General features: G+C 37.0%; 1 protein-coding gene across 1 annotated transcript in view; it reads right to left on the bottom strand.

Annotated features, from left to right (window-relative positions):
• SNX29 (sorting nexin 29) overlaps positions 1-19350 on the bottom strand; it is a gene marked incomplete at its 5' end in the record, with an annotated part of 133873 nt that overhangs the window by 95192 nt on the left and 19331 nt on the right. The window contains 5 exons of the mRNA XM_009324816.1: positions 3997-4125; positions 5387-5450; positions 13297-13379; positions 13885-13963; positions 18675-18793. Of these exons, the coding sequence (XP_009323091.1) occupies positions 3997-4125; positions 5387-5450; positions 13297-13379; positions 13885-13963; positions 18675-18793 (474 nt within the window). The remainder of the gene's footprint in view (positions 1-3996; positions 4126-5386; positions 5451-13296; positions 13380-13884; positions 13964-18674; positions 18794-19350) is intronic.

Consider the following 19350-nt stretch of genomic DNA (forward strand, 5'->3'; position numbering starts at 1 on the left):
CAATATCATTTTCTCTTTCTATCTGCTTTTCTTGCTACAGAGCCTGTCCTTTGTAAAATGCTTTTCCCCAACATTTCTGAATACTCTAAGAATATGCAATCTGAGATTATCCAATTTCACAGTCAACTTCAATAAATTTCTTTGCCTCACAAAGGGATGTAATAGTATTTCATACAGAAAAAAGAATCTCAATTTAAAAACTTTAGCATTGCCAAGAAGCCACTGGCACAATATGTCCATGCAATTTGAGAAAGGCTCATTGACAAGGGGGGGGGGGGGGGGGGGAGGAAAACAACAAAAAACAGTTTACAAAATGGTATTAGGGAGTCTATTTAGTCTATTCCATCCGAAGGCTAGGAAACAGGTTGAATACTGAGACTGCTCCTTTTGAAACAATATCATAACTGTATGAAAGAGCTATTCAAATACTTCACATGGAAGAATGAGATTACCGCTACTTGAAACTAAAATGACCTAAGAATTTTCCCATTTTTCAAAGAGAACTTAGGAAACTCAAGAAGATTTCTCTAAGTAAGCTAGCATTTTGTCTAGGAGACCAGCTGAATGAATCAATTTTGCAGATATCCAGAAGTAATCGTTTCAGCACTGACTGATGTGTCACTGAAATTTGTGTTCTCAAAGCCTTCAGGAAGATACTTACGTCAAATTCTTCACAAGAGCTTTGGGGACACACATAAATATCAGCTCTTGTAATCCAAAGCATAATAGTTCATCAAATTACAATAGTCAGATTGTTACTGAATGATTTTCCTTGTCTTAAGATGTTCAGAATATTACGATTGAGGAAGTTTTTCTACTCTAGTCATGCGATCAATTGTTTTCAAGGTTAACAGTGAGATTTCACTATTACAAAATATCTGAAACTTAGTATCCTCTCACTCACCTAGTATCATGCAGCACTTACAAAGCATTTCCAAAATTTTTGTTATTTCAAATTCTTCAAATTATTCAGCTTGCCCAAATTCCTGGTTTAAAAAGTTATTTATTAAAAAAATTTTACTACTCTCACTATTGCAGCAGCATCACCTACAGTGTACAAAGTGAACCAACAAAAGAATTTAGAAGAAAAACCTATATTCCAAAATACCTATATGCAAAGTTTCTTACGTGCTAGAAAGTGAGTTGCAATGAATCATTGAAGAAATGCATCCAAAGTCCAAAATAACCAGTAGCACAAGAATTTATTGTACCTAAGCAGCTCCCAACACTGTTTTTATCACGTGACAAGGTAAACTGACTTTCAGAAGAACAATCAACACAACATACCCAGTCTCTGTAGCAATAAGAGAAATGAAACAAACTTGTTCAAAAATAACAAGTTAGTCTAAGTGAGCATCTCTTTAGATCTTGTTATAAAAGCTCCTTATCTATTCTTTAAAAAGGTATGTGCATGACAAATATCTGATTCACCCATATGTCACTGCAAATTCTAAAACTGTGGGGGAAGTGAGTCAAAGAAATATGAATATACAATTCCTATAACCTGAAACGTGAATATTAAATGATGAACTATTTGCATTGTCTCAATTGCCCTACATCACATGAATGTCAAACCCACTTATGCATATCGCTCCCTCCCTCAAAGTTAGTAGTTCTGTTTGATGTGTCATCAGAAGCAGAATTAGTAACATTCTAAATGCTTTTTTTTTTTTTTAAAGGAAGCTTTATATTTATCATTTTCAGATACTAGTTCTGCTATGCAATAAAAACCTTATAGGAATTTCAGCTGTGGTACTTCACAATTGTCACTAAGCACCCTGCCTGCGCATGCAGAAAACAAACACTTCTCTCTGTGATAAGGCACAGATTACTAATCTTATTTAACATTTGGGATAGGTTTGTTGTTTACTATACATGTGAATCATCCCCAAGATCTTAGGCATCATAGGTTACTCTAGCGCTTATTTAGAATTGTAAGAAGAAAATCACACTATTACAGCTGCATTTACCTTCAAAAGTCTTTCTTAAGCTAAATCACATTTAGACAAGGGGAGGGTTAAAATTCTTTTCTTTCAGCATAGCTGTGGCACAAAGTCAAACTGGAGGCAAGTCCTACTTGGCACCAATGTTGTTTAACACCTTCATCAATGACCTGGACGCTGGGACAGAGTGCACCCTCAGTAAGTTCACAGACAATACAAAACTGGGGAGCAGCTGATACACTGGATGGTTGTGCTGCCATTCAGAGGGACCTGGGCAGGCTGGAGAATTGGACTCAGACAAATCCCTTGAAGTTCAACAAGGGGAAATGCGAAGTCCTGCATACGGGGAGGAATAGCCCTAGGCACTCATACATGCTGGGGACTGGAAAACACCTCTGCGGAGAAGGATCTGGGAGTCCTGGTGGACAGCAAGCTGACCACAAGCCAGCAATGCACCCTTCGCAGCAAGGAAAGCCAACAAGAGCATCTTGCACCACATCAGGAAGAGCCTTGCCAATGGGTCACTGCCAACAACATTGCCCAGAGGGGCTGTGGAGTCTCCATCTGTGGAGATATTCAAAACCTGACTGGAAATAGTCCTGAGCAACCTGTTCCAGCTAACCTTCCTTGAGTTAGGGGGAAGCAGTTGCACCACTTCAGAAATTGGTAGTTGATACTGTTTGGCAACAACTGTTGCTTTTGATACAGTGGTTGATAAAGTGGTCAGCCATGAAAAACCTGGCAACAGGACAAGAAAAAAAATCAGCCCAAGGAAAACAAAGTCATGCTTAAATAATCAGATAGAAGGAAGACAGATCAGATGGAAATGTCACTGAAGAGGGTGGATAATCCATTCTTTACTGCTTACACACACGAGGGTACATACGGAAGGGTATCTGTGTCAGCAGCAGCTGACACTGACATACTCTATATAACTGAAAGCAATAAATAAAGACAAAAATATTCCGACTCAATTTAAATGACACTAGGACCACACGGCACAATTTCTACTAACTGAAGAAAGAACTTGCTGGGAGGAGAGGGGTCCCCATACTAATCTCAGAGTCGAACTATACAAGACATCTACCTGAGGAAATACTGTAGGGTAATATTAAAATTAAATAGTCTCCAAAACAAGTCCTCACTGGCTCCAGATCTAAGACCTAGAATCCCAACAATCTAGCTTGTGTATTTTTGAAAAAAACCTATGTTTTACACATGCACCAAAGAAGCCATTTCCACTACTAAAATGAGCGTTTCATTATTCTAGGACAGCAACATCAGTCTGTTCACAATAAACATTGACACGGTGTTTCTGTTCCCCTCCCCGCCCCCTTATATTTAAAAGCTGTATCAGATCTGAGGTTTGGAAAATACTGTTTGCAGACAGTGCTAGGTACTGCAACAACATTAAGAATATCATATATCCAACAGAAGGAAAAACCCCAGGACCTTGATATTGTGATTTGTTCCAGACTGGGCACACAGCTATACCAAGAAACCCCCAAATATCAAGTAAAATAAAAATGAATTAAAAAAAGAAAAAAGGGAAGGGAGGTAGAACTGGACAAAACGGATATATGAAGAGAGAAAAGTCTTCTTATATTTACCTTACACATACATGTATTCCTTTGTATCTAGTCTCATTATCTAACTGCTGCTATTTTCATGGCTTCTATTTCTTAATATTAGTCTAATTACTTTTTAAAATTAAACTTGATCTTGTCATAAGTTCAGCTTACTAATATTCTTTCCTCTGGAGCTGTAACGGTGGTTTTATTAATACTTTAAACTCTCACTTACTGTTAACACCTAACAAAACAAAAACCACAAATCCATTAAATTTGTCAGAAAAATCTTCCAAAGGCTTTTTGGAAGCCAAAAGGCTTTTTTCAGCTTAAATTCAACTAAAGTCCATGGGATTTTTAGTCCTAAATCACTTATGTTCCTCTGAAAACTAAACTACTTGAAAATGATTTTTTCTTGTATGCAAAATTTTTTATTCCCTTGTTCCACTGCTGTTACTTTTTAAGATACTTTCAGCACTTCTTACCGTGCCAAGGCTTGGACTTTCATGGCATGTCGCTCTTCCTGTTCTGCTACTTTCCTTCTCCAGTTGTCCATTTCCTGCCTTAGCACTGCAGAATGCTCCATCTCTCCATCAAGCAGATTTCTCAGAGATCTGGAAGAAGTCAGCAGCCTCTGTTAGAACACTGCAATCTCTACCTAGTAATTAGAGGATACTCTACGAATCACAGAGTAGGTTGCCTGAATGATACCATTAATGTCACCCTAAAATTTCATTATTCAATGTAATAAATTCACCTGATTTGATTATACAAAGGAAAAGAACCCAATCAAAACAGTTGTAAGTGCTTACTATTAATTTGTATTACAATCTCATCAACATGCCCAAAGCACAACCTATTATGGTATCTACTGTACTACCACACAGAAAGAATTTATTATAGAAAACAGCTTATAATCTGGTTTCAGTGCTTCAGTGCAAGTCCATACACGTCAGGAATAATCTATAAGCAATATATTTACTAGCAAGAGCAGGAGACCGGTGGGGATCTTGTCTCTACTGAGAGCACTGCCACAGACCTCTGTGTAAAACCTTTGATGAGATAGCAAAGGTCAGCATGATGCATAATGGTAAAACCCAAAGCATCCTGGTCCTTCTGCCAAAAAACGCAAAGCTGAATGGGGCAGTAACTTGCAATTATGGGAGTGGGGAGGATAAGAGGCAGGAAAATGGGATCAGTTGGTATTCTCGACGTTTAAAAAAAATAAAATAAAATAGCTATAGAAAAGTGTCAATTACCAAAATAGCCCTACTACAGCATAACAACAGTATGTCTTGAATACATTTGTATTCTCATTCATCTAATGATGTGTTCCAATAGACTAAATAAATACAAAGTAGGTTTAATAGCATTTTAAATAAGTAACTTATCATTATTACATTTACATCATCGTTTTGCCCCAATTGAACATAAAGACACTCACAAATAACAGCCACTTTCAGCGTACCATTGTTAGCCATCCTACATCACTTCTGCACCAGAAGGGGAAAAAAGGAAATTTTCTGAATATTTGTATAAGGACAAACTTATACTCATTTGGAAAGCTATCTTAAGAGATCTTAAGAATCCTTTGGCTATAAGTTTTGGTTTTGAAAAAACTACAACTGGCAAAAGCTCCCAAGAAGAAAGAGTTATATGTGATTCGAGTTCAAAGGGAAAAGTTGACCTGCAAACATTATTCTTCAGTATCAACAGTTGAATATTGAAGTATTAAGCTTACCTTTCACAGAAAAATAATACATACATCAAAAAGATTACACAAAGATTATGCATAGCTTTACACAAAGGACAGCTTGTATTAAAGAACAAATTTTTTTAAATTATAGTGCCTCTTGACTAGAAAAAGAAAACTACCTATTCTGTTCTTCCAGTTCATCCTTTCTATTCATCATGGCCACAATGGCTTGACGAAGTTCATCTAAAGAGAAGGGACAAAAAAGATGAATTTCTGTGTGTATTTTTGCTCATTTCAGATCTAAAAGTCATGTACATAGTGGCACTAATTCAGCAACACACTTAAGATGATGCCAACATCATTTGCTATTCAGCAAAGCACATAAAAATGCTCTTAATCTCATCACTAATTTGAGCAGTCTTTCAAAAATGTTATTATTTAACACAGTATCAGAAGTATTGATCAAATCAAATTAGTCTGCATCTGGCTTTAATACAAACATTTACAAGTTTGCCTGTGGCTGCAGCTGTTTTGCTTTAATCACAGACGTATGGGACAATGCACCTTTTCACTACATGCATATTAATGAAAGACACTGTTACTTGTTTGACTTCTTCAAATTGTTTGTTTTCCTTGCTATAAATTCTGGCACAGGAAATATTACTATTACAGTGAGACCAGAGTAGAGAGAATGTCATTGCTTCTTCATGGCATTTCTTGTCAAGCGCAGTTTTAAAGACTGTCTTAAAGATGATGGGATTTCTGAATCTTGTAATTTCCTATAAAAACCTTTTTATTTCCTATAAATACCTTAAAAAATACTGTCATTACATCAAGAATAAAAATTTAAAAAAAAAAGTTATGACAGAATTTTAGAAGACTTCTTTAGGGTTAGGTTTAACACCGATACCAGAGTAGCTGAATACCATACAGAAAAGTGTCAGCTCAAAGCGCTGCCTCCCCTGGGGTCCTTCTGCTATTATAAAGGTTTTACCATATAACTGTACAGCTGTACTATTACTATTTACTATAAATTTACAGAAAAATATTAGGACTTAATCACCTAATCTAAAACAGATTCTGACTTCCAGATCTTGCATGAATACAAGAAATACAACAGGTCTTCAAAGATTTGAATGTCTTCTAGCAAACATCAGGATGGATACATGTCCTAAACTAGATTTTTAAAAAAATTTCATTAACAATTTCTTGTATGTTAACCAATAATGAGAGCTTCTGCAGGGACACAATTATATTAAAACATCCCTCCCAACAGTTAAATGAAATGCTCCTATGTTTATATATAATAAGTCAGCCAATTCTGTTCCGCAAGGATTCAAAGCAGATGTCAGCAAATTTTTTGTGCTTTTACTGAAAACACACTAACAGAACTGGTGTTCTGTTACGTAATTTCTTCAAGTAAGCAAAGCTATTCAACAATTTTTTTCCCCTTTACATTCAGTTCACTGATTTACCCATATCTTTCCTAATATTTTCTATAGTTACAGAAATTTTTGCCAGTTCAAAAAAAACTTAACATTGTCCTGTGGACCAGATTAAGTCTGCCAAACTCTAGTAGTGGACAAAACATGGAAGTTTTTACTATGTCAATCAAATGTATCAGTCAGTGCAGACACCACAATTCCAGTCTGGCATTGGTAATCTGCTAGTAAACCCCCCTTGCAGGATTCGGCAGGGGTCTCATATTGCTTGAAATTAGCCAATCCAATTTCTTCATGCTAGATTTTTTCCAAAACATTTCTGCTTCTTTGGCCATGGAGAAAGTAGACAATTATTTTCCTACTCATTCCACATTACAGCTTGAGAACTAATTGACATTAGCAAGAAACATTTCAGTAGGTCATTAAGAAGGATTTTGCACTCCATTAATTCAGCACAGAAATAATAATTATTTTTCTACAGTAACTTAGCATCTTTAAATGAGTTCTCTATACAGCTATCAAAAAAAAAAAAAAAAATCTTGTAGAAAAGCCAAAAGTGAAATTTGTGGGTATTAAATACTAACAGACATTAAAAAAAAAAGTATCTGCACACTTCTGCTTTATCCCTCAATAATATTACTTGCATTCAAAACCAAAGCTGTGACTACATGGCTACTTTAGTCAGTCCTCCTAAGGCTGTGCTTTCAGGAAAAAGGACATTCCAGCTTGCCTTACCCATCATGGCTACCACCTCCCTTGTTCTGGTACTGGTGTTTATACACACACAGTGTCCTAGCAGGAACTGATCCTCAAATAGCTCAAAATTGGTTTGGTTTTGTTTTTTTTTTCTGCTGGGCTACTTTTCAGACAAGCAGTTGCCAAGTGATCTTACTGTTGAGTTTAATACAGTTGCTGGCACAAGGCACATAGCAGAAAGCAGGCAGGGCAGAACAGAACACCTTTTCAGTCAATAAGGATGAGGAATAAAAAGAGGAATACTCTTTTTGGCAAGAGTAAAGTTCATATTGCATTGAAGTGACCAGGTAACTACTGCAATTTAATGGAAAGATTATATATGACAAAATATGCTGTGCTCCATTATTTTCATGACTATTTTTCGAAAGATGGTTTATAATAGTTTCTACTGACTAGCATTTATTTGGGGGTGGGGTGGAACCCCACCAAACCGTACCTTCCAAGATTTAAGTATTATATTTAGCTATAAAACATCAACCTTGGTGATCATGAAACTCAACACACTTAGTATTCTTTTGGTCATGATGAGACACTGACACTTTGAGGGCAGATTGGAAAGGTTAGCAGTTTTGAGGGTTTTTTGTTTGGGTTTTTCTGTGGTTTGTTGGTGGGGTTTTTTGGCAGTGGAAAATGGTGGGTTGCAACAGTCCTGAAAGAAATAATACACAGTGTTGTGATAATGGACCACAATCCATCAGCCTACCTGTGAAATAAAAAATTGTTCTAAGGATGAGGAAAATAGAATAATCCAATGTGTTCAAGCCTTGTACAAGTGTACAACACAAGCCAAAAACATCCATATTAAGCTTTCAGTACAGTAACACTCTACAACAAAATAAAGATCTTTAACTATATAGTTGAATTCAGAATCCTCCTCAAGAAAGCATCAAGCCAATGTCATTTTAAATATTTCAAGAGTGTCATTAAAATATGATAATGCGCAATCTGAGTTAGTTGCTATTATTTCTCCAACTCTGAATAAATTAAAGCCGTTGCTACTCAGACAAGTTATTGCAGTGCTGGTTCTGCACTTATGCTGGGGTGACTACTCTACAATAATTGCCTGCATGCATACTCAGTCTGTTTAAATGTGTACTGATTTATTAGCATTTAAACAGTGAAGCTATTATAAATTGTCTCAATTTTTCCAATTTTACCAGCCTACTCAAATTGTAACCTTAACTTGCCTAATAACTTAATCTTCTTTCCCTTATTCCACCCAGAATCTTTTGCATGGGTAGAATGTTGAAATCCCATCTTCTCTCACTCCCCTCTCCAACACATACACATAAGTAAGCAGAGCATGAAAGCAAGATTCTGTGAAAATCAGAAACTTTAATTTCATGATCTTTTGATGCAAGCAACTGAATAGAACTAAAAGGACACCATTCTATTTAATTCACGCATAACATTCAAAACTTTCAAAAATCATAATTTCTTACTCTCACTTATGCTTCTTGAAAAATTTTAGCAGCATGTCAGAACAGTCAGCTGAATGCAAACAAAGTAAATCCAGTATCATACACTGCAGCAGGTTCACTTCAAATCTGCCAGAACAGCCACAGTTCATAAGCTTTTGTCTGTGTGTTATGCTTGCCTCTGAGATCAGTGTATGATCATAACCTAATTTTTTCAGCAGACTTATGTCTCATTCACTGCGTGGGTTAGAGAAAGAAATAAATTAAAAAAAAAAATCAGGGTTGTAGCAGCAACCATAAATCTGGCATTTTCTGACTTCTGGACTTTGCAACCTCAATCTTTCTCCCCCTCTTTTTTTTTTTTTTTTCTTTTTTTTTTTTTAAATAAAACAGTGGGAGGATGGCCAAGTATACCCACTTCAGAAAACTGTTTGATGTTAGAGTTTACGTCCTACTTCTGAACTGCTTTGTGTTTGATATGTCATTTATATTCTGTAAAGTAACATTAATGGAAAGAGATACACTACTGTTATTAAGGATCAGCCTTCAACACCAACATATTTAAAATTCAAGTGACAATCAGAGTTTCATAAAGACAGATATAATAAGATAACTAATGAGGTCTTTCAAATTATGTAATCTTAAGAGATATTTTTGCAACAACTTCTTAAAAAAAGGATTCCCATGTGCAAACCAATAATTCCAAACCAGGTCTTTCCTTATTGGTAAAAAAAGATAACAAAAATCAAGGAATATGCTAATTAAATTTTTCATATTAAACCTCACTTTTTAAAACACCAAAAATTATCTTTTATTTGTTGAAAGCAAATATTTGCTCTAAAACATTTTTTAATTGACTGGCATACTACATGCAAAAATCGAGCTTCTATAAAGCTTTTATAAGATCACATTCAGAGCATGAAATATATAAAAAGTGCCATGCTTTAAGAAACACCTGTCAACTTCCCAGCAACCTCCAGAAAAGTCATAAGTTTCATAACTCTTCTGCTGTTTAGCCAAAGATTGGATAAGTATGATTTGCAATCACCTGTTATGAAGAATGAGCTGTAAGTGAAATCATCTCTCAGTGTACACAAGGTCATGCAGCACTCCTCTGCAATCCTGCAGATAGAATATCAGGGTGGGCTGGGAGCAGTCTACAGGAATGATTTTTTTTATTTTCCTGAGTGCAAATTTACACAGATATTTTCAGAGACAAACAAAACTTCCAGCAGACAAGTTACATCTTAAATCAGAAGTCTGACCTTTAAAGACATACTCCCTAAGCTGCCTGCATGAACATTGGCTATTAAGACTTTATTTAGTGCTCCAAAATCTTGTAAATATAATCCTGTCATGTCAATATTAATAGGGCAAATTTTAGTAGGAAACAAATCAGACAATACAGTGTTGGCCTTCTACTGTATAGAAGGGTCCTGACCAAAAAAAGTCCGTAAGATGAACTGCAGCTTTTTTCTCAGTGATGAAATATATACACCCTCTTTCCACAGCTGTGCTTTCAGAGAAGTCACAAGAATTTAGTACCTGTCACTGACCGGTAGCAACCAAGTTACAGAACAGGTCAGAAGCTATTTAGAGGACAAAGAAAGTTCAAAAACATACACCTTATTTACTTACACAGCCAGGATAAAAATATAATATGTAGGTTTGATTATTCAGTGAAGCTCTTCAGTGATCATGAAAAACAGGGGGCTTCCTCAAGAATATATGAAAAAATATGGAATAATCCTAGAATCATAAAATCATTAAGGTTGGAAAAGACCTCTAAGATCATCGATATGGAATAATGTACAATGCTACAACCTTTGCTAACCTTTGTGGTTAAGCCCAACTTTAAAAACTGAGGAAAATTATAGTGGAAAAACTAAGTTCCCAAATATTTACTAAAAATAGCACTATAATCAAAGAACCTTGTAAAGAAGGACACAAGTAGCATCCTAAAACGAAAGTTTTGGAGCTTCCTTTTTCTCCACTGCAAAAACAAAACAGGGAGACTTGTGCTGGTGGAACAGATTTTTCTGGTGTAAAACAATGCTGAAAATGTAATCTTCCAATGACAATAATTAAAGCAGACATAAAGTTGACTGTGATTCAAATATGACAAGATAAATACAATTTTTTAAAAACTGGAAAATGACATAATGGAATAGGTGCATAAGTATAAAACTTCTGACAGACTTAATTCTTTATAAAATTGGTTATAAGACGTAACAATCTGTAAAGTAGGGCAAGTTTTCAAATGATGTCTAACATACACAGCGAAACTCTTAACTCTATGGATTAGTATTTCTCTGGAGTGGTATTAGTATTTTTTTGAGATGTACCTGCTGCTAAGTTAACCTATACCTTGCAAATGCATGGGACATAAATTCAGGAAGATCATTTAAAATGGCAGAAATTTTAAATTACAGCTTCTCATAATTTTCTAGCCTGCATAGCAAAATAACCGAGAAAAGGTTAGTGCTGTACTGGTAAATTGGAAAGGAAGCAGGAAAAGAATAGATTAAAAAAAAAAAAAAATTTTCATTTCAGGCTTTGTCTTCAGAAGTAAGAAGCACAAAAATCTAGCCACTGGAGACCTCACAGCTTTTCTCACTGCACTATTGCATTCCATTTTTCTTGTCTGATGTGTTAGAATTAGTTGCTATGCAACCAAGCTATAAGCCTCACCATTTAATAATTCTTCTGCTAATTGCAATAGAGAAAAAGAGCTTCAGTGTCTGGCTTTGTCATAGCACTAAATTCTTCCTGTACAGAGAATCTACGACCAATAACAAACTTGAAAAAAGCATTTTTATTGAAGGTATCTGGGATCAGCTATAATAAAGGTGTTAACTTATGTATTAGTCAGATGAATTTTGATTATAATGATAATTAGATTATTTACTAAGTGTTCTACTGGTTTATAGACTGTTTTGACATGCTTCCCCCCTTCCTTCCACCAAAACCTTCTCTGAAATGGGAAACTAATGATAGCATTTATGCTTCTGTTGATCCTGTGGTTCATTTCATTTACAAATTGCTAAGTATCAAGAATTGAAAATCTCAAGCTTTACTTTCTATTTTATAGCCGTCTTAACTACACATAGGAACTAACTGAGCAACTGAAGGAGACCAACTGCGGCCCCTACTGGTACCTAATACACCTACAAAACAATAAAATCAATAGAGTGCAATAGAACCAGAAAGTTTCCCATTAAAATTCTATTACTGAAAAATAAAATTAAAATGTAAGAACGAAAGGATATTGTAGTAATAACATGAGCAGAGACTATCCAGTGACCAAAGTATCACAGCAACTAAGAACAGTAACTCCATCTACACCTTCAGTTATGTCACTTAAAAGTCTCAAACTAGTTTCCCACTTCATAAAGTACTTTGTAAGAAAGGATTTTTCAGCTTTGTAAAGCTCAGTCAGCAGATCCATGCCAGAGCCTGAAACAGTACCCAGCTAAAATGCATGGTCTACCTCCTTCAACATACGTTGACACAGATACTGACTGAACATGACATTAGAACATGAGATTAGAGTATCTTAATGGTTCATTCATTTTGATTATTTCATAAATCAAATTCAGAAAAGAATCTTGGCTACATCACTTTTAACTTCCCAAATGTCATAATTTAAAATTTGTACATATTTAAATTTATAAAAAGAAACAGACAAACACACCCCCCAAGGCTTTAGGAACAAAGCCATATCCACCAGTTCAGTTAAAAACTTTCTGTACAGTGAAGAAAATAAAACCATACTGGCTTACATGTTTAGACAGCTAGTCAGTTTAAGAACCAAGTCTTTGTTCTACAAGTTTGTGTGAAGAAAAAAGATTAAAGATGGGGTAAACAAACTGCCTGCGCTTCTACTAATCTCTTTCTACAGCAAAGGCTATTTTATCCTGTCCAGCTCAACTCTTAACACCACTGAAAATATGACTGTCCTCCATCTTAATCTTAACTAAAGTTTTTGCTTATGAAAGCCCATATTTATGTTTGGAGCAGATTTCCATATCAAAACCACAGACTGAGTGTATATAGAAAGAGTTCTGGGTTTGTCTGGGATTTTTCCAACTAGGCATTAATGAAAGCAGGCACAATAAGTAAGATCACATCAGAACCAACCATTAGTGTTTTCAGAGCTTGCAGAGATTTAAAGATGTTAATCAAATTAAATCATTATTGTTCATTTAACTACTCAAGTGACATATAGTATAAGGATGACATTAGCTTCTCTGTGGAAAAAGAAGCTAATGTCTTACCAGTTGCAATGATCCTACCATAACCTGGGATCTGCCAATTCAAAAATCATTTTAGAGCAGTCATTTCTAATGTGGCCAGCATATCAGAAATGAAGTGCTATATGCCTCTCTAAACAGATCTTACTGAAATAAAAATAGAAATAAAGAGTTATAGGACTTTCAAAGTTAACTCCAGATATATCAAGGAAGTACTTACTAATTGTCATGGATTCTGGCACAGTGGCTGAAGGCAACATATTGCTTAAAGTATTCACTTGAGCTGGAGGACTGACTTCCACTCTAGTCATAAAAGTACAATATCATCAATAAATGAAAACAAAATCCTGAATTCAAAACTTAAGAAAACAGCATTCCAGAAACTAGAATTGTCATCATATTCACCCATATTCAATCAACTTACGTTTAATTATCCTTTAATGTATCTGTTGCGAGTCTGATTTAAGAATACACACAAAAAGATCCAAATCAACAGGCCATGGAGAATACAGTAAGAAAAATAACAAAAACCAACATAAAACCTACTTTCAAAACCAGGAGGCTAAGTCTGCCTGTTATTTGACATGACTACGTGACTTCTTCGAGATAACCAGGAAAAGTTCAATATATGAAACTATGCAAAAAGGGAAGTGTAGGCTTTTGCATTTGTCTTTCCAAACAGTTGCAAAAGTACCCTGATGAACAATTTGTTTTCTAGTACTGAGTAGCTATGCATTAGGTAGTAATAATAAGTTGGCAGCTACAGGGTGAAGATTTTTTTCTTTTAAGAAAAACATTTGACATGTACCTGTAAGGAAGATCAGATCTTCTTGGAACGAGGTCTACCGCATGAACATGTTCATGCCCCTCTCCATTCTCCAAGTTATCTAAAGTAGAGTGCACAAGCATTAGCTTTCTTCAGTTAATAGTACTTAAAAAATAAAATAAAAACCAGAAGGAAGGTAGTTACATTTTTAACCAGAAATACTCATCTTTACTAAAGCTTTTAAACACTTTAAATTCTTTCTCCAAGGTTGGCTTCTGCCCATTAACCCTGAATGCCAGCAGGATTGTAAAGTCCCTTAGGAACACAGCCATCAGCTTAGAAGAAAATCAGTATTGCACAATTCCTAAATTATAATTTAGATGTACATTTTACATTGATAACAATGTTACAAAGCTACGAAGAGACTTCTTACTGAGGTTATTTTTGCAAGCCCCAGGAGTTTAACCACCACTTGGCATCTGATACTCATTACAAATCTTTTTGTGACTTGCAGCAAAAGAATTTGTGGTTAGTCCCCAGTACGTGAAACCTTGCAAAGACACCAGTCCTTTATGCATTCCCAACAGAGCACCATGGCTTTTCTCTGGCTCCTTATACCTATGCACCAAACATCAGGAATCAGACAGACAAGATAGTTTTTAAGAAGCATGAACAATACATGTCTGTCCACAGATCCACAACTGTCAGGATCAAAATATACGCATTGCTGGGCCTGTCATTAAGGTAGTTCAGGTGGAAAGAAACAAAAATCACATTTTATTGATATTTTCTGCATCTCGCTAGGTAAGGGTTACAAAGTTACCATAAAACAATCCTAAAATCATGAGCTAAAATAGCACAGAATTTAAAAAGCAGGAATTCTAGAAAAAAAGTTAATGGGAATTAGAGTTATGTCAGAACGACTACAGAGGAGAAAGTTCATTTTTTAAGCTGTAGAGTTCACTGAAGCTCAGTTCCTAAAATGCATACTCCATTTTTGTTCCAAGCAACTGAATTTTGACTCAGGCTTTCTCATCTCTAGGTACATGGAGATATGATATGCCCTGACACATCCCTGAAGCACTGCAACAGACTAAAACTGAAAACACTGGTATTAACATACAATACTATAGATTATGCTGTAATCTATTTCAACTATATATGTCTTGTTATTTATCTGTATTAAGACCTATAAACCAAAATATCGGGCTAAACTATATATTTTACAAGAGCTCATTAAGCATGTTTTAGCAAAAATGTTGTTACAATAATAATGAGCTTGCCAGTTACTGGGCTGAACTGCCCTCAGAAACAGCTAACCCACGTTCCCTCTGATATCATTCATCTAGCAAAAGTGTAACCTCCAAAGTCAAGCAAACAACTGCCTAAGGCAGCTGTCAATCTCATCAAATTGTCATTATGGCTGAGGAGAGGGTGACCGTACTCATGTGTATCACTCTCCCTAACTGGTTGACATTTTGGTTGCATGATGGGCCTTTTAGTGAAGACTGCCTGCACACTCTGTCAGTTCAGGACCGTTCAGAAGGGCCCAGTGACAGCATGGAAAGTTGAAATCAGACAGCAGAATCTGTGTTGCTGTTTCCTATAACTGATGAAGATTCCTTTCACCAGCCCAATGACGTATTGTTCTGGCTTGCATGCTGGACCATAGGGTTTACCACAAAGACAAAGAGGGGCAGGAGAACTGAAAATATTTGTATACTGTGCCAGAAGGGATCTGAATGGGCCTGTTGTTGATCATCTCTAGTACTCTGAACATTGTCTTCAAAACAGTTCTGAGATGAAGCAAGATGAAACAAGGGTCTTTGGTATCTCCTTAATAAAAGTAAGCCCCTGCTACACTTATTGTTGTCCTCTCTGGTCATCTGTCTCCAGTACTGTGTCTTGGCTTGGTCTCCTGACTTTTGATTTCAGCTACAAACCCCTAGCTCTAGCTCCTGATGCCTTGTGACGTCTGACTCGCTACTAACTCCCACAACTCAACTGCAAGCTCCCATTCCACATACCCCCCCATGAATAGGAACTCATGAGGTTCAACAAGGCCAAATGCAAGGTCCTGCAGCTGGGTTGGGGCAACCCCTGGTATCAATACAGGCTGGGGGATGAAGGGATTGAGAGCAGCCCTGCCGAGAAGGACTCGAGGGTACTGGTGGATGAAAAGCTGGACATGAGCCAGCAATGCGTGCTTGCAACCCAGAAAGCCAACCATATCCTGGGCTGCATCAGAAGAAGCGTGGCCAGCAGGTCGAGGGAGGGGATTCTGCCCCTCTACTCTGCTCTGGGGAGACCCCACCTGGAGAACTGCATCCAGCTCTGGAGCCTTCAGCATAAGACATGGACCTGTTGGAGCGGGTCCAGAGGAGGGCCACGAAAACGATCAGGGGGATGGAACACCTCTCCTATGAAGAAAGGCTGAGGGACTTGGGGTTGTTCAGCCTGGAGAGGAGAAGGCTTCAGGGAGACCTTACTGCAGCCTATCAGTACTTAAAGGGGGCTTATAAAAAAGATGGCGGCAAACCTTTTAGCAGGGCCTGTTGCAACAGGACAAGGGGGAATGGCTTTAAACTAAAGGGGGGCAGATTTAGACTAGATACAAGGAAGAAATCTTTTACGCTGAGGGTGGTGAAGCACTGGCACAGGTTGCCCAGAGAGGTGGTGGATGCCCCATCCCTGGAAACATTCCAGGTCAGGTTGGACGGGGCTCTGAGCAACCTGATCTAGTTGAAGCTGTCCCTGCCCATGGCAGGGGGGTTGGACTAGATGACCTTTAGAGGTCCCTTCCAACCCAAACCACTCTATGATTCTATTTCAAATTTCAATCTGTTGCAGTCAGCAAACACTTAAAGATCTATGGACTTTTTCTAACAGTTTCTGTATAAAATTTAAGAGAACACTATGCCACAAACTACATAATGTTTTCTAAATTCATTCCTTCATAAATTGAAAAATGTGAGAGCACAAGAAAAAAAATGAAAATGTACTTCATTTTTTTTTTGAACCACTGGCATTTCTTAAGAGGTATGTGTCTTAAAATACAGCAGAGGGCAGTACAGCACTATTTTACGATTCACATCACTTATCACCGAACTTAGAGAAGTTAATTGCACTTTTTCACGGGCCTTCAATTAACAGTCCATTTAAACTCTCGGCACATATAATGTATATGCAAAAAATATGAACTATTTTACAATTAAAACATTATTTGAATGCCACTGAGAAGTTTTTAAGTGGTCACTTAAATGAGAATACATATCCAAAGTTTTATAAAAGCAATGTTTTGTAAACAGCTAGCAAAATATTAACTCGCTGGGAGGGAGGGGGGGCAGCACGACAGAAGTTTTTTGTTTGTTTTTGGTACCAATACAGATACTGGAAAAGCATCAGGTCTTCTTTTCCATATCTTTGACCATTTTCATTGCTTGCTTCAAGACCTTCTCCAAATAGTCCCACATCATTCTTGAAGTGCTGTACCCCAAACTGCATACAATACTGCAGCTGAAGCCACATCAGAGCCAACTCAGCATAAATTTACAAATGACACTTTCATTTATGCATGTCTGTATGAAGTGTGCTTTTACTGTAGAAGCACGGCACTGTTAATTCACTATCAGCCTGTGTCCCACTATAGTGGGTCTCCTGCAGAAAGTGACTTGAGGATACCGGCGGATGAAAAATTAGGTATCAGCCAGCAATTGGTGCTCACAGCCCAGAAAGCCAATCTTATCCTGGGCTGCATAAAATGAAGCATAGCAAGCAGGTTGAGGGAGGTGATTCTCCCCCTCTATTTCGCTTTTGTGAGACCCCCCCTGGAGTACTGCGTCCAGCTCTGGGGTCCACAGTACAAGAAAGGCACGGACCTGTTAGAGTGGGTCCAGAGGAGGGCCACAAAAATGATCAGAGGGCTGGAACACCTCTCCTATGAGGAAAGACTGAGAGAGTTGGGGTTGTTCAGCCTGGAGAAGAGAAGGCTCCAGGGAAACCTTACTGCAACCTTTCAATACATAAAGAGGGCTTATAAGAAAGATGGAGAGAGACTTTTTACCATGGCCTGCAGTGACAGACAGAAGAAGGGGCACCGGTTTTAAACTGAAAGAGGGTAGATTTAGATTGGATATAAGGAAGAATTTTTTTTTCGGATGAGGGTGGTGAGACACTGGAACAGGTTGCCCAGAGAAGTTGTGGATACCCCATCACTGGAAGTGTTCAAGGTCAGGTTGGTCGGGGCTTTGGGCAACCTGATCTAGTGAAAGATGTCCCTGTCCACGGCAGGGGGGTTGGACTAGATGATCTTTGAAGATCCCTTCCAGCCCAAACCATTCTATAATTCTATGATTCCCATGTCCTTTTCCGAAGAAGTATTTCCTAGCCAATCATTCCTCATCCTGTATATAAACAGATAACAGCTTCTATTGAACTGCATCCAATATTTGATACTTTCTCCAATCTGTCAAGATTAATTTGAATCCAAATTCTCAAACACACTTGCAGCTTCTTCCAGCTTAGTGACATCTAGAAAACGAATAAGGATACTTTCTATTCAACCATCCTAAACATTAATAGAATACCATACAAGACCACAGCATAATCCCAACAAAACTCTGGTTTATTTTGACATTGATAAATCCTCCTCAACTAAATAACTACTCAAATGGAGAACTCTGATTCAGATCTAGAATAAATTTTAATTGAACCTCCCATCCCAGTTGTGCAGTATCTCCCACATCCTTACGATCCCATTACTTCTTACCATTGTCCCATGTTAGAAATTCTGTTATAAAATTTGCTGGAATTCAGTAAATTAAAATGCCTACCTGCTTGGGAGTAAGAGCCAACGGCACTGACAGGAAATAGAACATCCGAGTCATCATTCAGGACCTGCAGAGGAGTCCAACTGCATATCTGAGAATTGCATGTACCTATTTCACGAGGCCTAGATTTAAAACAAACAAACAAAACAACCTACTTATACAGTCAATATTCATCCTCACAATGCTTATATTTCTTTCAGAGATATCACTGCAAGAAAAATTTATTTCAATCTGTCTGCCAATTTCTTGGTTCAGACATATATAAATTCATTAAAGATCAGACCATTCCAAAGCAGATGAGACAAGCAGTGCTTGCCTCTTTTTCTGCAAAGGGATTTCTGTGTCAGAAATAAAGAGGGCATATTAGTACCTAAAATTATTATTTTTCTCTCAGTTTTGTCTTGTCTTGTTTAACTATCTACTCTGATGATAACAGGCTTGCTCTGTTTAAAATATGTGGTTTTACTGTGAAGCCAAATAGAGCTGATATCACACTAAGAATAAGGAAACTTCAAATAGGCCAGAATTATAGCCTGGCTATATCTTGCAACAATTTCAACAACTGAGAACTTCAAGGAGAACAAGTCTGAAATCTCGAAATTTTGGTTTTCAGTGGAACTTAGAAGCAAAATACCATCACCACAGTGGCCCAAATGGTTTAAACAATGGAAAGGAAGAA

This window comes from Pygoscelis adeliae, unplaced genomic scaffold (genome assembly GCF_000699105.1).
Source record: "Pygoscelis adeliae isolate BGI_AS28 unplaced genomic scaffold, ASM69910v1 Scaffold85, whole genome shotgun sequence".
NCBI lineage: Eukaryota > Metazoa > Chordata > Aves > Sphenisciformes > Spheniscidae > Pygoscelis > Pygoscelis adeliae.